Here is an 18,466-nt window from a genome sequence, read left to right on the forward strand (position 1 = left end):
CATAGACTAACATCAGTGCAGTTACCATTTTGAGTTTGAAAACAATGCCTAGTTGTCTTTTTCCTTAAAAAGACAAATATGCAACTTTAATTTAAAGGACTGCATTAATTGTAAGAACAAACCATTTAGTGGAAACAAGTCTTCCCAAGTTTAGGGGAGACTTGTGTGAACCCATAAAACCTGTTTTCACTCAGGTTTCTTCAGGTGAGAGTTCTAGGGACCCCTTTGAAAATGCCAATTCCAGTTGTTCCCTCAGCAAAATTTTGCCAAACTTTGGAGCATTATTTAGCCCCCCCTCCTGACAAACCATGCTGACATGGTTGGTACCAATAGATGCCTTAGGTTGTCCTCCATGTTAGCTTAAAGAACAACTGCAACAATTGTATTAGAGTGGCCATGACCTTATTGGACAAATTAAGATTTTGACCTAAGGAAATATTAAGTGATCACCAAATTTATTACACTTCATCCTGAGGATGACATGAAAGTCTGCACCAAATTTCATGGTTAATCATTGTATAGTTGCTGAGGCATTTCACTCAAAGCCACAAATGTCAACTGTATGGCAGTGCTAAAGGTATTGAATCATGAACTTTGATAGGATTCATCACCTGGGAACCATGTAGGTCTGTGCCATTTTTTATTCCAAAAAGTTTAGTAAATATTGAGATATTTCACTGGATAAATGGAACTGTTAACCTGCTAGTGTCTCTAGAGGAACAGCCAAGAGATCAATATGATTCAGTCAGTACAGGTTATCCTCTGGTAACCATGAATGTCTGTACAAAATTTCTAATCCAATACGACCACCAGTAAAAACGTTTGCATCGTACGTTTCAGCAAATCATCAATATGCTACCATTGTACAGTATTTTTTAGTGGATATGTTAAAACTTAACATTTCACAGCAATGCTGAGGTGAAGGTGTGGTTAGGTTTAGATACAGAAACCACTTGATCATGTTTTGGCTTAAAACTTCCACGTCTGGTGGCACAAAACCACTGGAAAGATGACAAGGGACAAGTGAAAACATCTTTGTTTAGTGACTCAAGGCCCCTGGAAAACACTGATGTGTTAGGGAGAAACACTCAGGTTTGGTGCCACAAACCTAGCCTGGTGAAACCATCCTAATCTCGCGAGCTCATATTCTATTTCGCTCCGCAGATCAGTCTGGCCATGCAATCATAAAGGTGCATTCTGGCATTGGTTAAAGCTTACCGGGCCAATCACAACCATTTATTACTTTGAGGTGGGCACGTCATCAGAATAGGAGGGACAAGGAACGGAGTGAATGCATTTCGGCTGCACTGAAAGCTTTTATTGAAAAAAAGGATGTGTTCGCCACCCTTCCTACGGGGTCGGGTAAGAGTTTAATTTACCAACTGGCTCTGTTGATCAGGAAAAAGATGGGACTCAGTGAAAACCCAGTGGCTATTATTGTTTCTCCGCTAGTTGCTCTCATGGAGGAGCAGGTCAGAGAAGCGACCAAGCTGGGAATCACAGCCATGCAACTCGGAGTCCACAGTGAGGAGGAAATCCGCAAAGACGGCAACACTCTTTCCCAGACATCATCACAGCTCATCTCCGCTGTAGCTTGCTGGTCTGTTTAATGTGGCGTTGTGCTAGCCTACGTCACACGTTTCATTTACTCTGATTGGTTTTCCGTCTTTCCAATTGCATGAAGGGGCACTTTGAGTGACAGCCGTTAATACTGCCCCTCGGGAATAAAGGAAATGTACACTCCGCGTCCAGACCCATTCACGTTATGCAAATTGGGTCTGGCAATGCGAGGCTACCACAAACCAGGCTGTTCTCAGAAATTTTTATAATGTTTTCGTACAAGAAGCAATGCGCCTAAATCCGTACATATCTCATGTATTTTGAAACGCTGCGATCACGTGCTGACAGCAGTAAAAAAGGAAGCAGTCCTAAGCACTTGTAAGGACCGAGGTTGGGGTGGTGGATGGGTCACAAAAAATAGGACTTTTGCCCGGGACTTTCCCCTGGAGTCACGTGTTCAGATCATGTGAATTTTAAGTGAACTTTGTATCATAGGTCCTCACCATGTTTCCTCTCCTAAACCTAACCTCAGTAGCTTAACTTGCCTAAACCCATACACCCAACCATGTTTCTTTTCCTAAAGTTAATCACAGTAACTTTTATTGCCAAAACCTAACCTCCGTACCACTAACCACTTTACATTGATTATGTAACTGTATGTTAAGGACGTAAGGACCAATAATGGAAAAATAGATGAAAATAAAAACAATATAATGTTACCCAAGGTCCCAAAGGTGGCTTTACAGAGTAGAACAACTAGTGTTTTTTTTAAAATCTTGAACAGTAGCCTGTAGCTTGGCAGTCTTGCCTCGGTGTCAGGCCATCCACCATCCACATCTTATGGGTGACAAAATTAGCTCATATACGACGTCACTTTAAAAAGGTAGATATGCTACGTATGAAACATACAAATGTGTCCGTGGTTTGCAGAAATGTACAATGTGAACATTTTCCTCTCACAGATGGGCCAAAAATTTCATAGAAAAGTTCTCGAGATATTTCAGTTGGGAGGAAAGTAGCGGGCAGATTGACCTTGGCCTTGCTAGAGCCATGGCCCTGATGTTTTGAGAACTCAAGGTGATGTGTTCAAATATCTTGTTTGGTCCAACCAACAGCACAAAACCCCCAAACTCTTCAGTATACAATCATATAAAAAAGTAAAAAGCAGCAAATCCTCACATTTATGGAGTTGGAACCAACAAATATATTTTTGTTGGATGAAACAACTAAAATAATAAATTATCAAAATCGCTGCAGACTTCTGTCAATCGACACTTCCTAGCATGAAATATAAAAAACAGGATGAAGTTGGTTTGTGTGTGTGTGTGTGTGTGTGTGTGTGTGTGTGTGTGTGTGTGTGTGTGTGTTCACTGCTCTGACCTGATTGTTAGCCCTCCACATGATGTGAGATTCTTATTGTTTACTTGTAACAAGGTGCCTTTACGCACACACACACCTTGCTGTAGACATCAACATGCCACTGAGAAATATGATGCAAGTTATACTAATGAATGTACTGTATGTCATCGTCTCATTTCATTAAGTGCGCATACAATGGAGTACATCACGCAGCATCACTTTCCATTTGGATGAGTGCCCAAGTGGCTGCAACAAGCCACAGTTTTATTTGCTTACGTACTTCATGTAGAATGTGACCTTTTGTGAATCTGATTTTGATAATGACATCAACATTGAGATCTATTTAATGAGACTCTGCATGATTAAATACTGTTTGCTCTCAAAGAGAAAGCAGTGCTCTATCTCGAGGCTGTGCCTGCAGCATTGTGTGTGGTCTGGTCAGTGTTACTGTGTGCATTTTTACTCACACTGAATGCATGTGTGTGTACACACCTCCGCTTCAGTGTGACTGTGTGATGTGGTAATCATCGAGATTCAGGGAGGAATCTGCCCATTAGTGTCACATAGTGAGCAGGCTGATGTCCTCGGGGTCACATGGCTCGGGAGAAATTGAGCAGGCTAAGATATACAGTGCAGTTTAAATTAATTGGGAAGCACTTCAGTAGCTTTTCAAACATTAACCACAAATGTTGGAGTTTATACTGAGGGCTGCTCCTGCTCTTCAAACATGCAGGGCCGGGGGAGTGGAAAATGGTTATTGTTTAAACATTCATCTCATTTGAGCTGCTCCAGCTGTATCTACAGTGGATATGTGGGGCAAGTCTCCCCAAAGGTAGTTATCATTTGTTTGTATGTGTGTGTGTGTGTGTATGTGTGTGCCATAAATTCTCAAATAATGGCCAGGGCTTTTGTTTACCTCAGCTAAAGAGAGAAACAGGTCTTTGTTTGACACAGACTATTATCAGAGGCAGTACTTAGATTTTATTTCCCCTGTTCCAAAAGTATATTTAATATAGTGCATTCAGAAGACTCCCTGTTTTCTGATTTGCTCCACTTTGCAGTTAATATGTTGGTGCTTTTTGCTGTTACTGCAAATTCAGTGCATTCTGTATCTGTTTTACATTAAAAGACTCCCCGGAAGGCCTTTATTGTGAAATATTGGAAATATGGACTGTCATTAACAGCAGCATTTTAAAGTAGAACTGAATAATCAAATTGAGAAGAGCAACAGCAGAGTATTCCTGAAAAAAAAAAAAGCCAAAGTTAGGCCACCAGAGTGGTGAGTGTTCCACTAATAGAAACATCGTTGTGGAAATGTAGATTATGCTGAATTTATAATGCAAATCATTATTGTACCAGTCATTTTACTTTTTGTGGCCTTTACTTAATTTTACCTGAGTATTTATGGCTATGATATTGAGCATGTGAGCATCTGCTATAGTACATGTGTCACAGTGTGCTTTTGCACAAGACCCTTCTATAAATTGTCGGGTCTTGCTGGACAGGTGAAATTGTATGTTGATGCAACTCAGTGTTTCCCAATTGGTAGGATGCATCCCAAAGGTTGGCCATGGGCCTGTTATGAGAGGATTGCAGTGGAGTTGCAAACACATGGATCTACTTCGTAAAAAATATATACATATATTTTTTGAAGCACTGCAATAAGCAGTTCAAAAGTCCAAGTAGCCTATGAATTCTGGCACCGGACTGTAAACCTCCCCAAAACAAACAGACACTGTCATTACAGTACAAATAAACCTGTAAATATAATTACTTAATGTCATGCCCCTTGTCTTTGTAAATATTGCTAGGTAACTGTAAGTAGCCAGACCATGGATGTAAAAAGAGAACTGCAGTGTTTGAGGTAGGACCTGCTGAAAGTTGCACAGTGGTGCATAGAGCCAAAAAAGTTCAACTTTCTGAGTATAAAATTGCCCACATCATCCGCATTATTGAGCCCATAGAGCAAGCGCACTACAGACTTGTGTGAGCCCAGCAGCTCATTTCTGTGGCTGAGTGGCTAACTTGCAGTTTACCCTCCTGTAACTTGAATGTGGATAAAATGATTTAATCCTGCAGCTCTTGTAGACTTTCGAAATGCTACTGGACCAAATGGATTAAAACTCACTGTAAAATCATTTAATGTGAGGTGTGATGCTCCAAAATTGTATCCATTCATTTGCAGACGTCTCTTTAACAATGTAAGAAAAAGTATTTTTTAGGCTAATGGCATCACGTAATAGAAGCTGTAGTTACACAGTTTGGCCACCATGTCAAGTTGGCTTCAAAGTCCAGTGCACTTCTGGGGGCCTGGTTGTAATGATCCTCCTGCTGGTAGCCAAATCATAAAAGAAGCTAGCCCCCTAAAATGACTTAACACAAGTATGACATAGAATATTTTAAACGCTTACTGTTCTCTTTATTCTTTTCTTTTAATTGAGCTTTTCTTTGGCCCTTTAAAAGGTTGTTCTCTAAAGGCAGTTTCAGAATCCCGTGTAGGCCTGAATTAGTTAGCTTCGTGGCTGTACATCTGTAAATGCAGCGCAGGCAGGACTCTCTTTTTTCCCCTTCAGCAGCAGTTTGTGGAGTTTTGAGTTGTGGGATGGATAATCGATCAGTCGATCTAATCAGAGCTGATCAGATCGATGGATGAGAGGAGCAGCTGTTAGTAAGTGGAAGCAAACTTTAGACCCAACACACTGAAGGTTAAGTTTCACTTTAACTGCGCCTGCCATTCTGCTGCTCTTTCCATGCCCTTCATCTGTGGAGCGAATAATAACTCAACGGTATATATTCTAATGGCAAACCTAATGAATGGTCCAGCTCCAAAAATAGAAAATCTAAACATAGCGGCATGCCACAAATTAATGAATGTGTGGGCTACTCTGGGCTGTAACCCAGAGAGGAGGTTCTGGGTTTGATTCAGTCAGCCACCTGAATGTTCTGTGCAGAGTTTGCAGTTCCTCCATAGTCCAAAGCCAAGCAGGTAGGTGAATTAAAAGCTCTTAACTACTGGTAGTTTGTCACCTGTGTGTTACACTAGTGAGCTGTCCAGATGCACCCGTAGACAGTATGCACTGGGATTGGCTCCAGCATCTCTAAAGGGTCTGTTTGCGACATTCAGAGAATTAATGAAGTCATGCTGCCTCTGTGTGTTTTGTAATCTGAGCTTCTCTGTGGTTTGATGTGGGAAGCCAGTCTGCCAGCAGCATGTGCATGTTAGTGTGTGTGTGTATCCCACTGGCCACTTTGCACCACTGTAGTTCCCCCCTGGTTAACACGTTAGCTTTGTCAGCACAGTTTCTGTTGTTTAGCGTTGTTTATGGAGTTACCACCGTTAGCTGCTAGCTGTCGGCTTGGCCATGTTGAGAACTGTGCCTAGAGGGCCTATAACAGGATAGGTGGAAATAAGTCTGAATGGGTGTTAAGTAGGGTTGGGAATCTCTCTGTGATAGATGATTTGATACGTATCTAGATACATGGGTTACGATACGATTCAAAAACGATATATTTTTAATACAGAACGATTCAATACGATTCGATACAGTGTAGGAACGTTACGATTCGATACGATTTGATACCATTCTGTGGTTAACATTTGTTGATGTAGACATTAATCATATATTAGAAAATAAAGAAGCCAATTCTATAAAAGTGACATTCTTAAGTATTTTCAAATTTGTAAAAGACCACATCCCCAAGCATTGTTGCTGTATGGCACTGGCAAAAATAAAATAAAAAGATAAACAACAACAAAATCACACATTGTCTGTGTTTTTGTATGTATCTTATATGGATTTGAGTCTGGAATAAAGTTTATCATAACGCTGTACAATATAAACATAAAGCAGAATAAAATAATAACATGCAATGTAGGGGCAGAATCTGACTGATATCATGGACTGTGATGACTAGCAGCTTATCACTGACAGCATGTCAGACTATTTCTCTGTGTTTGCTACACTCTGTGTTTGTCATTTATAAAAAGATAAATCACGTTTCTATAATACATCAATGATATTTCAATGGAATAAATTACTTATTGACTTATTCATACTTCAAAAACAGCATCAATAAGTGATTAAAGGACAACTTCGGTATTTTTCAACCTGGGCCCTATTTCCCCATGTGATTCATGGGTACCACTCGTTCTAAAATTGGTTCAGTATTGAGCCGCAAAACGAGCTAAAACGGTAATGGGGGCAAATGCGTCCCGTATAAAAATGCTTTTTTTCGCCACTGACCGGTTCAGATCACCAGTGCTATCTCTGTAGATAGCATATTGTAGTGCTATTGCTAATGCTATTTACAGAGATAGCACTGGCGATCTGAACCGGACAGTGGCGAAAAACACACACTTCACACACACATACTCATTTACATTACCAAGCGGGGACACCTTCCGCCTCTCCGCTCCAACACTGACTGACAGCTGACTCCACTCATTCACACTCACCACTGCCCCAGGGCCGCTACCATATGCTATTTACAGAGATAACACTGGCGATCTGAACCGGTCAGTGGCGAAAAAAAGCACTTTTTTGCGGGGTGCATTTGCCCCCATTACTGTTTTAGCTCGTTTCGCGGCTCAATACTGAACCAATTTTAGAACGAGTGGTACCCATGAATCATACGCACACATACACATGGGGAAATAGAGCCCTGGTTGAAAAATACCGAAGTTGTCCTTTAACATAGTGGGGATCAAAATAAAATAAATAAATAAAATAAAAATCAACCAGCCACCCTCCTCCCCTTACAAGTAAAGAACAGTCCCTAAAGTGCAGTGAGGTTTGTGGAAATGTGTTTCTCCTCTGACACGTTACATACCTGTGTGCCGCCACGGCTCGGCTGTTCAGGTATTTTTGGGCAGTCATGACACCGACGAAGACTTCTTGGACCTGGAGCCGGGCTTCTCGGTCGCCGGTAAGCCGTTATCTTGCGCCGCGGAGCACTATGGCCGCTGTATTTGACAGGAATACGTATTTCTATCTGTGTCTGTGACCCCCGTTCAACCCACAACCGGCAGGATTCGCCTTTACGGCCGGGCTCCACCGGCTGCAAATGTAAGCGTCATGTCAGCGTAGCATCGCAGCGTATTCATTTGGGCTCCACTGACTGCGTACTGAAGCGACACGTAGAGAAGCCAGCGGGGTTGTTTACTGTTTGCCGAGCCGAGAGGCTGCATATATGGCCGCATGAAATGTTAAAGCATTTTCCACCTAAGTTATTAGGCCTACATATATTTGAGTTATCTACAGGTTTACTGTACTGTTTGTCATCTACTCTTTCAAATGTCTGCCACGGACATTTACACAATGTCACGGATAAACATGGGTAAATGCATGAAAAAAAATCATCACATATCACCTCTGATAATGGTTTATTCATTTAATTGTTTTAGAGATGCAAACTGTTAAAGCCAGTCAACCGATTGCTAGTCTTGCGATACCCAATCCATGACTCTACAATCGATTCATCTAAGGATTCATGGCTGATTCGTATCGATTGAGGAGGCTGCTACCGACACCGTATCTCTCTTGTGAACTTTGTACCAATGACTGAGAAGAAATATGGATCTCAGGGGCCAGACTAGTTGGGAACTCATGGCAGTGCCCTTGTTTGCGTGTGTGCAGACAGAGGCGGAGGACAGCGAAGCAGGGAGGGAGACCTCTTGAACTCATGACTAATGCTCCTTCCTAAACGCAAAGGGGGTGGTATACCAAGGACAGGTTAAATAGTTAAAAAGTGTTGAGAGTAGGACTGGAGACATTATTAAATTCTATCCAGCGTCCACAAAAAACAACAGCAAATATTTCACTCCATTGTGACAGTGTGAGGCCATAAGGTGTGCTCGGCAAATAACTTACAGTTTGTTTTATCCTGTTTAGAGTACCAGATGTGTGGAGTTTACCGACTGAGGATGTTACAGATCATGCCACACAGTTAATCACAGAAAAGCATGCAGAATTGGATGCTAAATGGACTTTCAAAAAGTTTCCTCTAATTGTTGAATCTTTTTGGCACCCATTCTGTTGTATTATGTGAGACACCCCACCCGTCTGGAGCCTCAGCAGTTTATAAGACACAACCATAACTTATAACATTTATTAACAGATAGTTGTTGGCTCGGGTCTGACGGCTGTAAAAGGCTGTTGTGTTGCCTGTGATACCATCACTTGTTTTATGTTCCTTTAGAAATGACCTCATACAGGAAGCCAGTAATTCACAATTATTTTGCAGTGATTATTATGATAGTGATATATGATAGCATCTGGAGGGGACTGAGGCATGCTCGTCTAAAGATTCAAGGTCAAAATTCAAAGCTGCAATTTAAAATCTTCAGTTTTTAATATTTCAGTTTAAATATGCTTATTAGGGGTGCAACGGTACACAAAGGTCACAAGTTAAGTACAGCAGGACAAAAAAATCCCAATGCATAAGGGTACAATGCTTTTCATTTATTTTGATCTGACAGCAGTGCCAGTGTCCAAGACAGACAAAATACTCTTGCTGGGGACTGAGGTAAAATTTTGCCCACTAACAACTTTGGTAACTATCATAAAGTAAGAGTCATTTCAAACACTACTGTATTACACTGTACAAACCCTACACAAACACTTTCCCAAAAGGCAACAGGTCACAAAGACTATAAAACTGAAAAGCATCTCTGATGATATAAAATTGAAAATCCCAAAATACAACAAAAGAATACAATGTGTGCCTTAGGAGGAGTATGTCAATTATTTTTACCTTGGCTATATTTAAACATTCACCCATACAAGCACCCATACCTTGATCATTTTGCTTATTGGCTAACCCAGTCTCAGTCCAAAGTCGTCGTAATCTAGTGCTTGCGCAGTGACTTGCGGTATCAGACATTGACGAAAAAGTCGTCCTTTAAGATCTGCATGATACATGGCTGGGCGCTGTTATAGTTAAACGGCGCCCAGCAGCATCAGGGGGAAACGCAGCGGCACAAGTACGAAAGTTAAGGCAGTGAAAGTGGGTGGGGAGAACGGTGGATTGGTCCAACACACAACAGCTTTCACCCAGGAAAGACGCGTCCCTTGAGATTATAAAACCAAACCCTGTTCTTTTTTCCTTGATATAAACACATACTTTTGTTGCTTAAACCCACACACGTGTTTGTTGTACTGACGTAGTGTGTTTATTTTGAAAGACTGTGAGTGCGTTTACATGGACAGTTTAATTCCCTTTTCATTCGGAATGAAAGTTCATTCCTATTAAAAGTGATCTTGTACACACGTAATTCGGAATGAAAGTTGCCAATGCGATTGAAAATTCATTCCGATGTAAGGGGCTGGAATATTCTGTTTCTAATTCCGAATTAAAGAATTTCTCACACTTGTATACACTCATTCCTCTTTAAGTTCATTCCGGTCTTTCTGTGCATGCTCATTTCCTTGCCCTTCTGGCACGATGACGTATATAGCGCGCATAGCAACGGGCTGAGATAGAGCAGTCGGACTTGTTGCACTCACCGGTTTCCATTTGCCACAGCACGGTCTTCTATCTCCCTTCTTCGACCTTCTACCTCCCTTTTCCTCCTCAACAGACGAAGCATTAGCAGAGCAAGGTTGTTGTCGTACTGCTGCTTTATGAATATAAGCAAAACAAGCCCGAAAAAGGCACTAAGAACGGCGTCGTCAAGCATCTTGTTATCCGGAGCAAGGACTACAGTGTTTTCTTCTGATAGACGTAAACATGTAACATCCGCCCTGCCCCCTATCCAGTCAGAAACCTTCCCCGCCCCAAACCTTGCGCGGACCCAAATAAAGGCGATTAAACTGATCTCCCGTGTAAACCTGCATATGTTGCTATTGCTGTATATATAAAAGTTTCTGGGCAGAACATGTGCTTGAGAACTTTGGTTTGAGCAGAAATGTACATACTGTGTATTCTGTGTGTGGCTGTGTGCATTAGACCATGACCCCTGTACCGTGATGGTTTGATATAAATACCTAGGTCTGATTATTAATTTGTTTTTGGTTCAGGTTGAGAAAGCCATTCCAGGCAATTAGTAAAGGTAAATGGATAGCACCTTTCTAGTCCCCTGACCTCTTAAAAGCACCTTTACACTACATGTAACATTCATTTACACACACAATCATACACTGGTGGCATACACAGGTGGTTACAAGTGTTTGCACTCACATAATGATGGCACAATCATTGGAAGCAATTTACGGTTCAGTTTTATGCCCAAGGAAACTTTGACATACGGACATGCGGACTGGAGGCATCACAGATCGAACTGCTGATCTGGTGGATGACCCGGTCTACCTCTTGAGCCACAGCCATCTCATGAAGGTCGTTGGAGTTCTTATAAAAGTGTATGATCATCTCGTTTTATGTACATTATAGATATGGATTCAGCAACCTTTGATATTTTTTGTACAGTATTAAATTTCCTGTATGTTGACTTACTGAGCAGTGACCTCTGCCCCGTCATGAGGCCGTCAGTCGATAAGGTGGGAAGTTCTGAACATTCAGCAAATTCAAAGAGGGTAGAGCAGTGGGCTGCGAGATGGTTCAGGATAAAAGGAGGTGCTGCAGGCACAACGGATGACCTTCTGACCTCCACCCTGAGCCTGCTCTTTTGTAGCGTATTGTACATGATCAAAGACAACTTTGGATGAGAGCGGAGATGAGAGTCAGCCCTTGGCCGAACTGACTGGACTGGGAGGTTAGTCTGTCAGGAAGGCAACTTCAGTGCTCTTCCTAAGGCGTGCTACACCTTGCTGCGTGAATGACGACTCCTGGAGGATGTCTAAAGAAAGTCTTATTAGTAATTCTTCTTGTGAAAAGTCAGCAGAAATAGAAAGCTGGTGTGTACAGGTGTTGAGCTCAAATCCAGCACTCAGATACATTCAAATACCAGATTAAGAAAAAGATGTGACGCCCTCTCTGATTAAAAAACACAAATACAGGAGGTGCGTTTCAGTTACACATAGTTTTTTGCAAGAAGACCTTTAGTCTGGCCACAACCTGGTTGGAGGGGTGTTAGGGAGTCCTAATGGTGCAGACAGAGTGTGTTTTAACCATGGGCTGTACAATTTAACACATGATACAGATCATTAACCCCAGATGGAAGTCATTTTTCTGCTGCTAATTATGGCTTGTCTCCTGTATGTGTAGTTAATGTTTTACATCAACCAAATGAACATCAGTTACTGAAACACAACCACAATGTTCATAAAGTACATTTAGTGGATCAACATCCATGCATCCAATCTCTAGAGTAATTCTGCATTACTTTATGGCTCCTTTAAATCTTTCATTCTGCACTGACTGTCGTATGGTGAGTTATTTAGCTTCTGCTTTGATGAGGTAATGGGGAGCATTTTGCTACCAAACTGTCCCACGTGTCCAAAAAGAGTTTTAGCATTACTTTTATTTTCACTCTGGGAAAATGGCTGTGGCTTTGATAGTCCTACTGGTCTTGTTTTGTTTCTTTTGGCTGGCCCTGCTCTGGCCTTTGTGATTGTTAATTAAAAAAAAAAAAAAGTTTTGTCGCTCACATTTGGAAAAAGGCACTACCCTTCTTCTCATTCACATCACACTGGACATACAGTACAGAGTTAGAGGAAACCAGGGACACAATTTCAGGAAGTTTTCTTTGGCCTGCAGAGAAAACCAGAGAGGAGATTTTTCTGAGATCCATTTTTAGTAGCGTCGGAGGTTTTGGGGTGAGCGGTGGGGGTGGACAAGGAGCGCCTGGCTGAAACCTCAACATGTGTGTGTTTTTGCCTCTTGGCTGGATGTGGTCTGGGTCTCAAGCATGCAGGAAATGGTCTATGCTGTCCAGCTAACAGGTGCAAGTTAAATCACCAGTGAGTGGTCCCAGTATTTCCCAACTGGAATAATACATGAACTAAGGTCGAATTCTGATTGGAAATTAAGCACAATTACTGAAGTTGTCACTTGGAATGCTTTGGTCTACATGTGATATCAGTTAAAGCTGTCCTTAAGCAAGACTACATACTTTCTTGATTCCTCTAGCTTGAAACACAGAGCCCTTCCCTTTATTCCCAACTAGCGAACCATTATTCTGTGAACTGTGCTCTACTGTGTGAATAATATAAACATCCTTATCTCCATTTGAATGAATCATGTTTCCTTGGAAAGTTTACACGGTCAGCAAGCATGAGCTCGAGTGAATTTCATGTCAAAACTAATGCCTGACCACCACTTAATGTCAGCAGACAGACAGACAGATATGTAGATAGATAGTAATCACTGACTTAACTGTCGTCCCTGACTCTTTCTCTCTCTGTCTCTCTTCTCCAGGGACCTGAAGAATAATTTGATAAGTACAGTGGAGCCCGGGGCCTTCCGTGGTCTGCTGGCTCTGAGGAGACTGTAAGTATGATGAAGCCTTGTAATAGCCTTCTCTAGGGGACATGGGGACAAGTCCTCTGGCTTTAGAGACAGTGAGAGGGAGTGTCTAAAGTACAGAGTGAAGAGAGGACTGAAGCATTTAACTGATGCGAAAGTGCTGAAACTACTCTTTCAGCCTTTTCTGAGCTTTCTTTGTCCAGACAGTGCAAAGTGAGGGCACAGTGCCCTGTCTTAAGCAAGGCCTTCCTTTATGTTAATACAGACACATTCACATGTCGGAGCTGCCTGGTGTGACCACAATCTGCAGGATTTAGAGGTTTTCATGTTTTGCTGGAGGGCACAACAGCGGGAGGTGTTAAGGAAAGGGAGAGCATTTGTCATTCACTTTCTCCGCTGAGATTGTGGGGGATTAGAACCACTGATCTTCTGCTGCTTAGTGTGTTTGAGAAAGACTTTGTAACCTTTGCTAAAGGCATACTGAAATTCCTCCCATTTCCCATCATCCTTGACTCAGTTGTTTTGAAGACATAACCAGCAACTTGACGGAGTTAAATGTTTAACAAGAGCACAGGTAAAAAAAGAGCCATGAAGTCAGCAAACTGATGCACACATTAGTAATTTACACAGTGAAATGTAGCTGCAGCTCACTTATAATCACCATAGGGAAACTCAAGATGGACTGCTGCAACCTACAAGACAAGGCCCGGTTGCCAAAAGAGTTAACACATTCTTTAGAGATTTTCATGCTGTGTTCTACAACATAAAATAAGTCAGTTAATACCCCACTTATAAATTGTGAAGCTTTTATGCGTCTCTGAAAAGGCGGTTGCTTACAATTGACTTAATGATACTAAACAATCACGCCACAAATGGCTTTACAGCCTCGTTGTGGTGGTGACGTTAAGTCATGTGACCATAGTGTAGTTTGTTTATAGCCTAAGGTTAGCTTTTTATTTCTGGCGACTGTATTTATGCTTCAAAAATCATAAAAGTGGTGTACATTTGTGAGGATTATCTTGCTGTGCAAAACCCATAAGTATCATAAACTTTTGTTTGCCACAGAGCTTGTTTTCTGCCATACTTTTCTTGTTTTCTGTCATACTTGCAGAACTCTATTAAGTTAGCCTTTAGACTGTATAATAAGGATGGATGACATGACAGCTCCCCAAAGTGAAGCCAAAACATCCTGATCACCCCCTGGTGGCTGGCTGCAGTATAGGTCATAAACCCCGCCCCCATAATGTTAGTGGATGGGACTTGGACAAATTAAAAAAATCAAAGTACATGTCAAATAAATTTTTCCCAAAGATAGTTTAAGTCATTTTAGGTATTTCTTATCATGCTGATGTATGTTCATTTTTTCAGATAAATTTGGTTTTAATTTGTTATGTGATGCTATGAAAAGGGGTTTTTGCTGATTGTTCCCATTGCAATCAGTGGAGTTGCTCAGGATTGGCTGAATGGGTGTATGAGTGTAAACTCGATGCCACGGAAATCACTACTGCACAGACTCTGGCTCCAAATCAAGATGGCAGCAACTGTATCCAGGTTATTTTTATACTTGTAGCAGGGAAGGGCAACGGCCCAGCACTAGGACCCAGGCAAGTGGGCGGAGTCTATAAAGGGGGAGGGGAACTCACCTGGGCCTGTCTGCCTGCACTGAGACACACACCTGGGAGCAGAGCGGAGGCCTGCAATTGTTTGCTGCTTAATTTGGGTCGTTCTGTTTGAGGTAAAACCTTGGTGTGGTTGCCGAAGCATGCCAGCCATGAAGTAAGAATCCAATCACCTGCAAGCCTCTGACTGAGAGGAACAACTTTCTTCTTGTTTTACAAGCTAGAACCAACACCTATATAGAGAAGCCAACCACTGTTTTTCCAACAATTAGTTGATTTTGTTGCACTTTTAATTTATTAATTTAGTGCGCCATTTATTTTGTTCTGTTGTGTGAGGCCTTGCCACATTGAAAGGGGAGACCAGTTAGTAGTGCAGCAAACCTGTTTTTGCTTTGTGTGCTTTGAATTATTTTTTTATACGTGGGTAAATTTTCAGTGTTGTGGATTAATTTGATCTATATTGACTAATTTGTCTGTTGTGTTTTAATCCATAGTTTGCCTACATAATTTATGACTTATTTGTTTGTTTTTTTCATTGTATTGCATAGCCCTTCCCCAGCCTCCTTCATGGTGTAGCATGGCCCTCCCATTTTCTGGTTTCATTTTGTTTAGTTGATTAATCACCTTAATCAATTATTTAATTACATTATTGCTGTTAGTTTAATAGTTTCATTTGAGTTCATGTTAAAAGTTTGTTGCTCCTCCGTTGAATCAAAATATATTTTATGCTACGCATTAATAAAAGAACAGTCTCTGGTTTGAGTCCTTAACGGTCTTAAATAATTTACCTGATTCGGTCACATACTGTCTGAGTTAGCTGAGTTAGTGCTAATGGTAGTAGTCTAATCTGCTGCCTGCTGACCACTTCTGTAATGTTGTGTGAGTCTGCATTGAAAAAATTAACATGGACACATCCCAGTGGGACTTGATAATAAATCTGTCTGAACAGAGCTGGTGGAAGTCTTCTGCTGGGTGACAGACCCACATACCAAAGCTTCAGTTATGATATAAGTGTAATAAAACAACTGATTTATCTTTTATTGAGCCTTTAATGTGGTTTTCAGAATCTGATCATATTTGGCAGGTGGGTCAGGCTTTCTACAAAGTTTGTTCCTCTATTAAACATTTAGTCCATACGAAAAATTTAGCATTGTTCGAATCACTACTGTTAAATAGAGCTTAACGAATAAAGAAATGTGGGAGGTTGAAGAACAAACTTTACTGCATCTTTACCTTTGCTGTGAAAAGTCTTAGGCTACTAATTTTTAGAGAGAGTTGTGTTGTGTGTCATACCTTATTCTACATTACAAGTAGGCTAATAAGAAATTCACCTGCTGATACATTTGGGCATTTGTTGTGTGACCCTCACCTTGAATGTCATAATGGTCCAATTAAAGTGTTTCATTCACCATAAACTACTGGTCATATCAAACAATGGCTGTAAATGGCAATAAGTGTAGCTATTGAATTAAGCAAGGTTGAGTTCTTGCTTATGAATACAACTTTTCATTTGAAAAGTAAGTTTGCATTATCTCCCTTTTTAAAAGCGGAATCTTTAGAGAAAATATCTCAAAGGGCAGCTTTACCAGCCTGTTTTTAAGAATATGACAGCATGCATTTTAATTGGAACAAAGCGACTTTATTTCTCTGGGTTTTTATTATCCAACTTGGACTTTCAAAGTTACATAAGACTTAAATGTCTTATGAACTTGCAATGTAAACATGCACCAAGTAATAACTTTGGCCGTAGAAAAAAGTCTGAGTTTTTTTTCTTTGTTTCTGGTTTCTTTTACTAGAGTAATTTTCTCGACGATTGCTCTCGTCCTGGCTTTCTACATATAGGCTTCAGAGTGAGTGACATGATTGCAGCCTGATAGTTAGTGGGATCCGGGCTGGCAGGGATGCAGGCAGTGAGTTAGCCGTGCTGATTCGGGGCGCGTGTGCGCCAAGCTCAGGGAGCAGCAGAGTGCTAATTTAAGTGCTCCCCAACTGGTGATTACTCGAGTGCTCTGCTTATTTTCCCACAGCTGCTCCAGCAAAGCAGCTCTTTAATTACAGAGTGCGAGGGCACGGAGCCACGGACGCGACAGCGCTTAGCCACTCGCACACGGAAGCCCACTGCATTTGCACGTGGGTGTGTGTGGATGTGTGTGTGCCAGCAATTGTTATATGAGGAGTAAAAGGTTACAGAAGATCAGAACACATATTCCAGGAAGTTTAATCGATGAATGAACACTGTATACAACGGCTTTCACAGCTGTTTAAGTTGTCTGTTTTTTAAAAAGGCATGCGTGAACACAGACACTAACACAGAAACATATTCTAAATTCTCTTGTTTTGATTGTAGTATCAATAAAACTGATGTTCACTATATGAACTTGAGACTCTTCTCCTCCCTTTACCTTTTTTGTCCTTATAGGGACCTGTCCAACAACAGGATTGGCTGTCTCTCGCCTGAAATGTTTCTAGATCTGGGCAGCCTCTCAAAATTGTGAGTAATCCCTAAATTAAAAGCACGTGTTACACCGCTTTATGCTAATTTTGCTCTGTCTGCACAGAGTGGTGTTTGATATGAATTTAGTGCAACATGGCAAAATATAGTTGTGTGGCTTTAGTGCAAGTGAGGACGGACCTGTTGTCGAATAAATGTCTGTGTTTGAACCGTTTCAGGAATTTATCTGGGAACATCTTCTCCACTTTGACCGTGGGACTCTTCACACATCTCGTGGCTCTCAGAGTGCTGTAAGGCAAACATGCATATCATGTACATAATATGTTCAGTTATTTAAGCTGTGGTTAAAAAATACATTTAAAGCTCTGTTGTTCTTGCTCAGGTCACAGTTTTAAGTTAAAGGCTGTTTTTGTTGCAGATATTATTATAGCAGGAAAGGCACAGGTGTGACTAATGTCATTAATGATGGCTCAGTTAAATGTAGGTAGGTTAGTAAGCAGTGAGTCATTGTCTACACTGCCCTGGAACTGCCACACATAACTTAAATAAAACCATCATTAACTATCAAATAAACCTTTTTTCCTGTTGCTGTGACAAACCCTCATTAGATGAATGAAGTCACTCATATCCAGTAAAACAGGCACACAGGTTGTAGCTAACTGTGCGCTGGTTTTCCCACCAGGCACTTCAGCACTGAGACATTGTTCTGTGACTGTCAGCTGAAGTGGCTGCTCCTCTGGGCTCGAAGCAGCTCGGTGAGGATTGGCAATGACACGGTGTGCATGTTCCCCACTCACCTTCACGGACTGGAGTTTCGCAATCTACGTGAACAACAGCTCAAATGTGGTAAGGACTTACAATAATGGTGTGGGGTTAACATAGAGTGGCCACTTGTGGGTGTTTGTTAACACTTAAAATTGATTAATTGATTTAGGCAAAAACAAGGGAGTTCAATTTAAAAGAAAAGGGGAAAAATCTATTTAAAAAGCACATTATTGTAATAAAGTGTGGAGGATGTGATAGCTAACATTGTTCTCAAGCAAAAAAAAATAAAAAATAAAAAAAAAATATATATAAATATATATATATATATATATATATATATATATATATA

The 18,466-nt window shown here is 41.0% G+C and overlaps 1 protein-coding gene across 2 annotated transcripts in view; it reads left to right on the plus strand.

The window, feature by feature from the left end:
* LOC126406623 (adhesion G protein-coupled receptor A3) overlaps positions 1 to 18,466 on the plus strand; it is a 240,138-nt gene that overhangs the window by 29,101 nt on the left and 192,571 nt on the right. For both annotated transcript variants that reach the window (XR_007571729.1, XM_050071035.1), the window contains exons 3-6: positions 13,234 to 13,305; positions 17,320 to 17,391; positions 17,571 to 17,642; positions 18,035 to 18,198. Coding sequence is in view for 1 of the 2 variants with exons in the window: in XM_050071035.1 (XP_049926992.1) it covers positions 13,234 to 13,305; positions 17,320 to 17,391; positions 17,571 to 17,642; positions 18,035 to 18,198 (380 nt within the window). In the remaining variant the exon portion in view is untranslated. The remainder of the gene's footprint in view (positions 1 to 13,233; positions 13,306 to 17,319; positions 17,392 to 17,570; positions 17,643 to 18,034; positions 18,199 to 18,466) is intronic.

Source organism: Epinephelus moara, chromosome 19 (genome assembly GCF_006386435.1).
Source record: "Epinephelus moara isolate mb chromosome 19, YSFRI_EMoa_1.0, whole genome shotgun sequence".
Lineage (NCBI taxonomy): Eukaryota > Metazoa > Chordata > Actinopteri > Perciformes > Serranidae > Epinephelus > Epinephelus moara.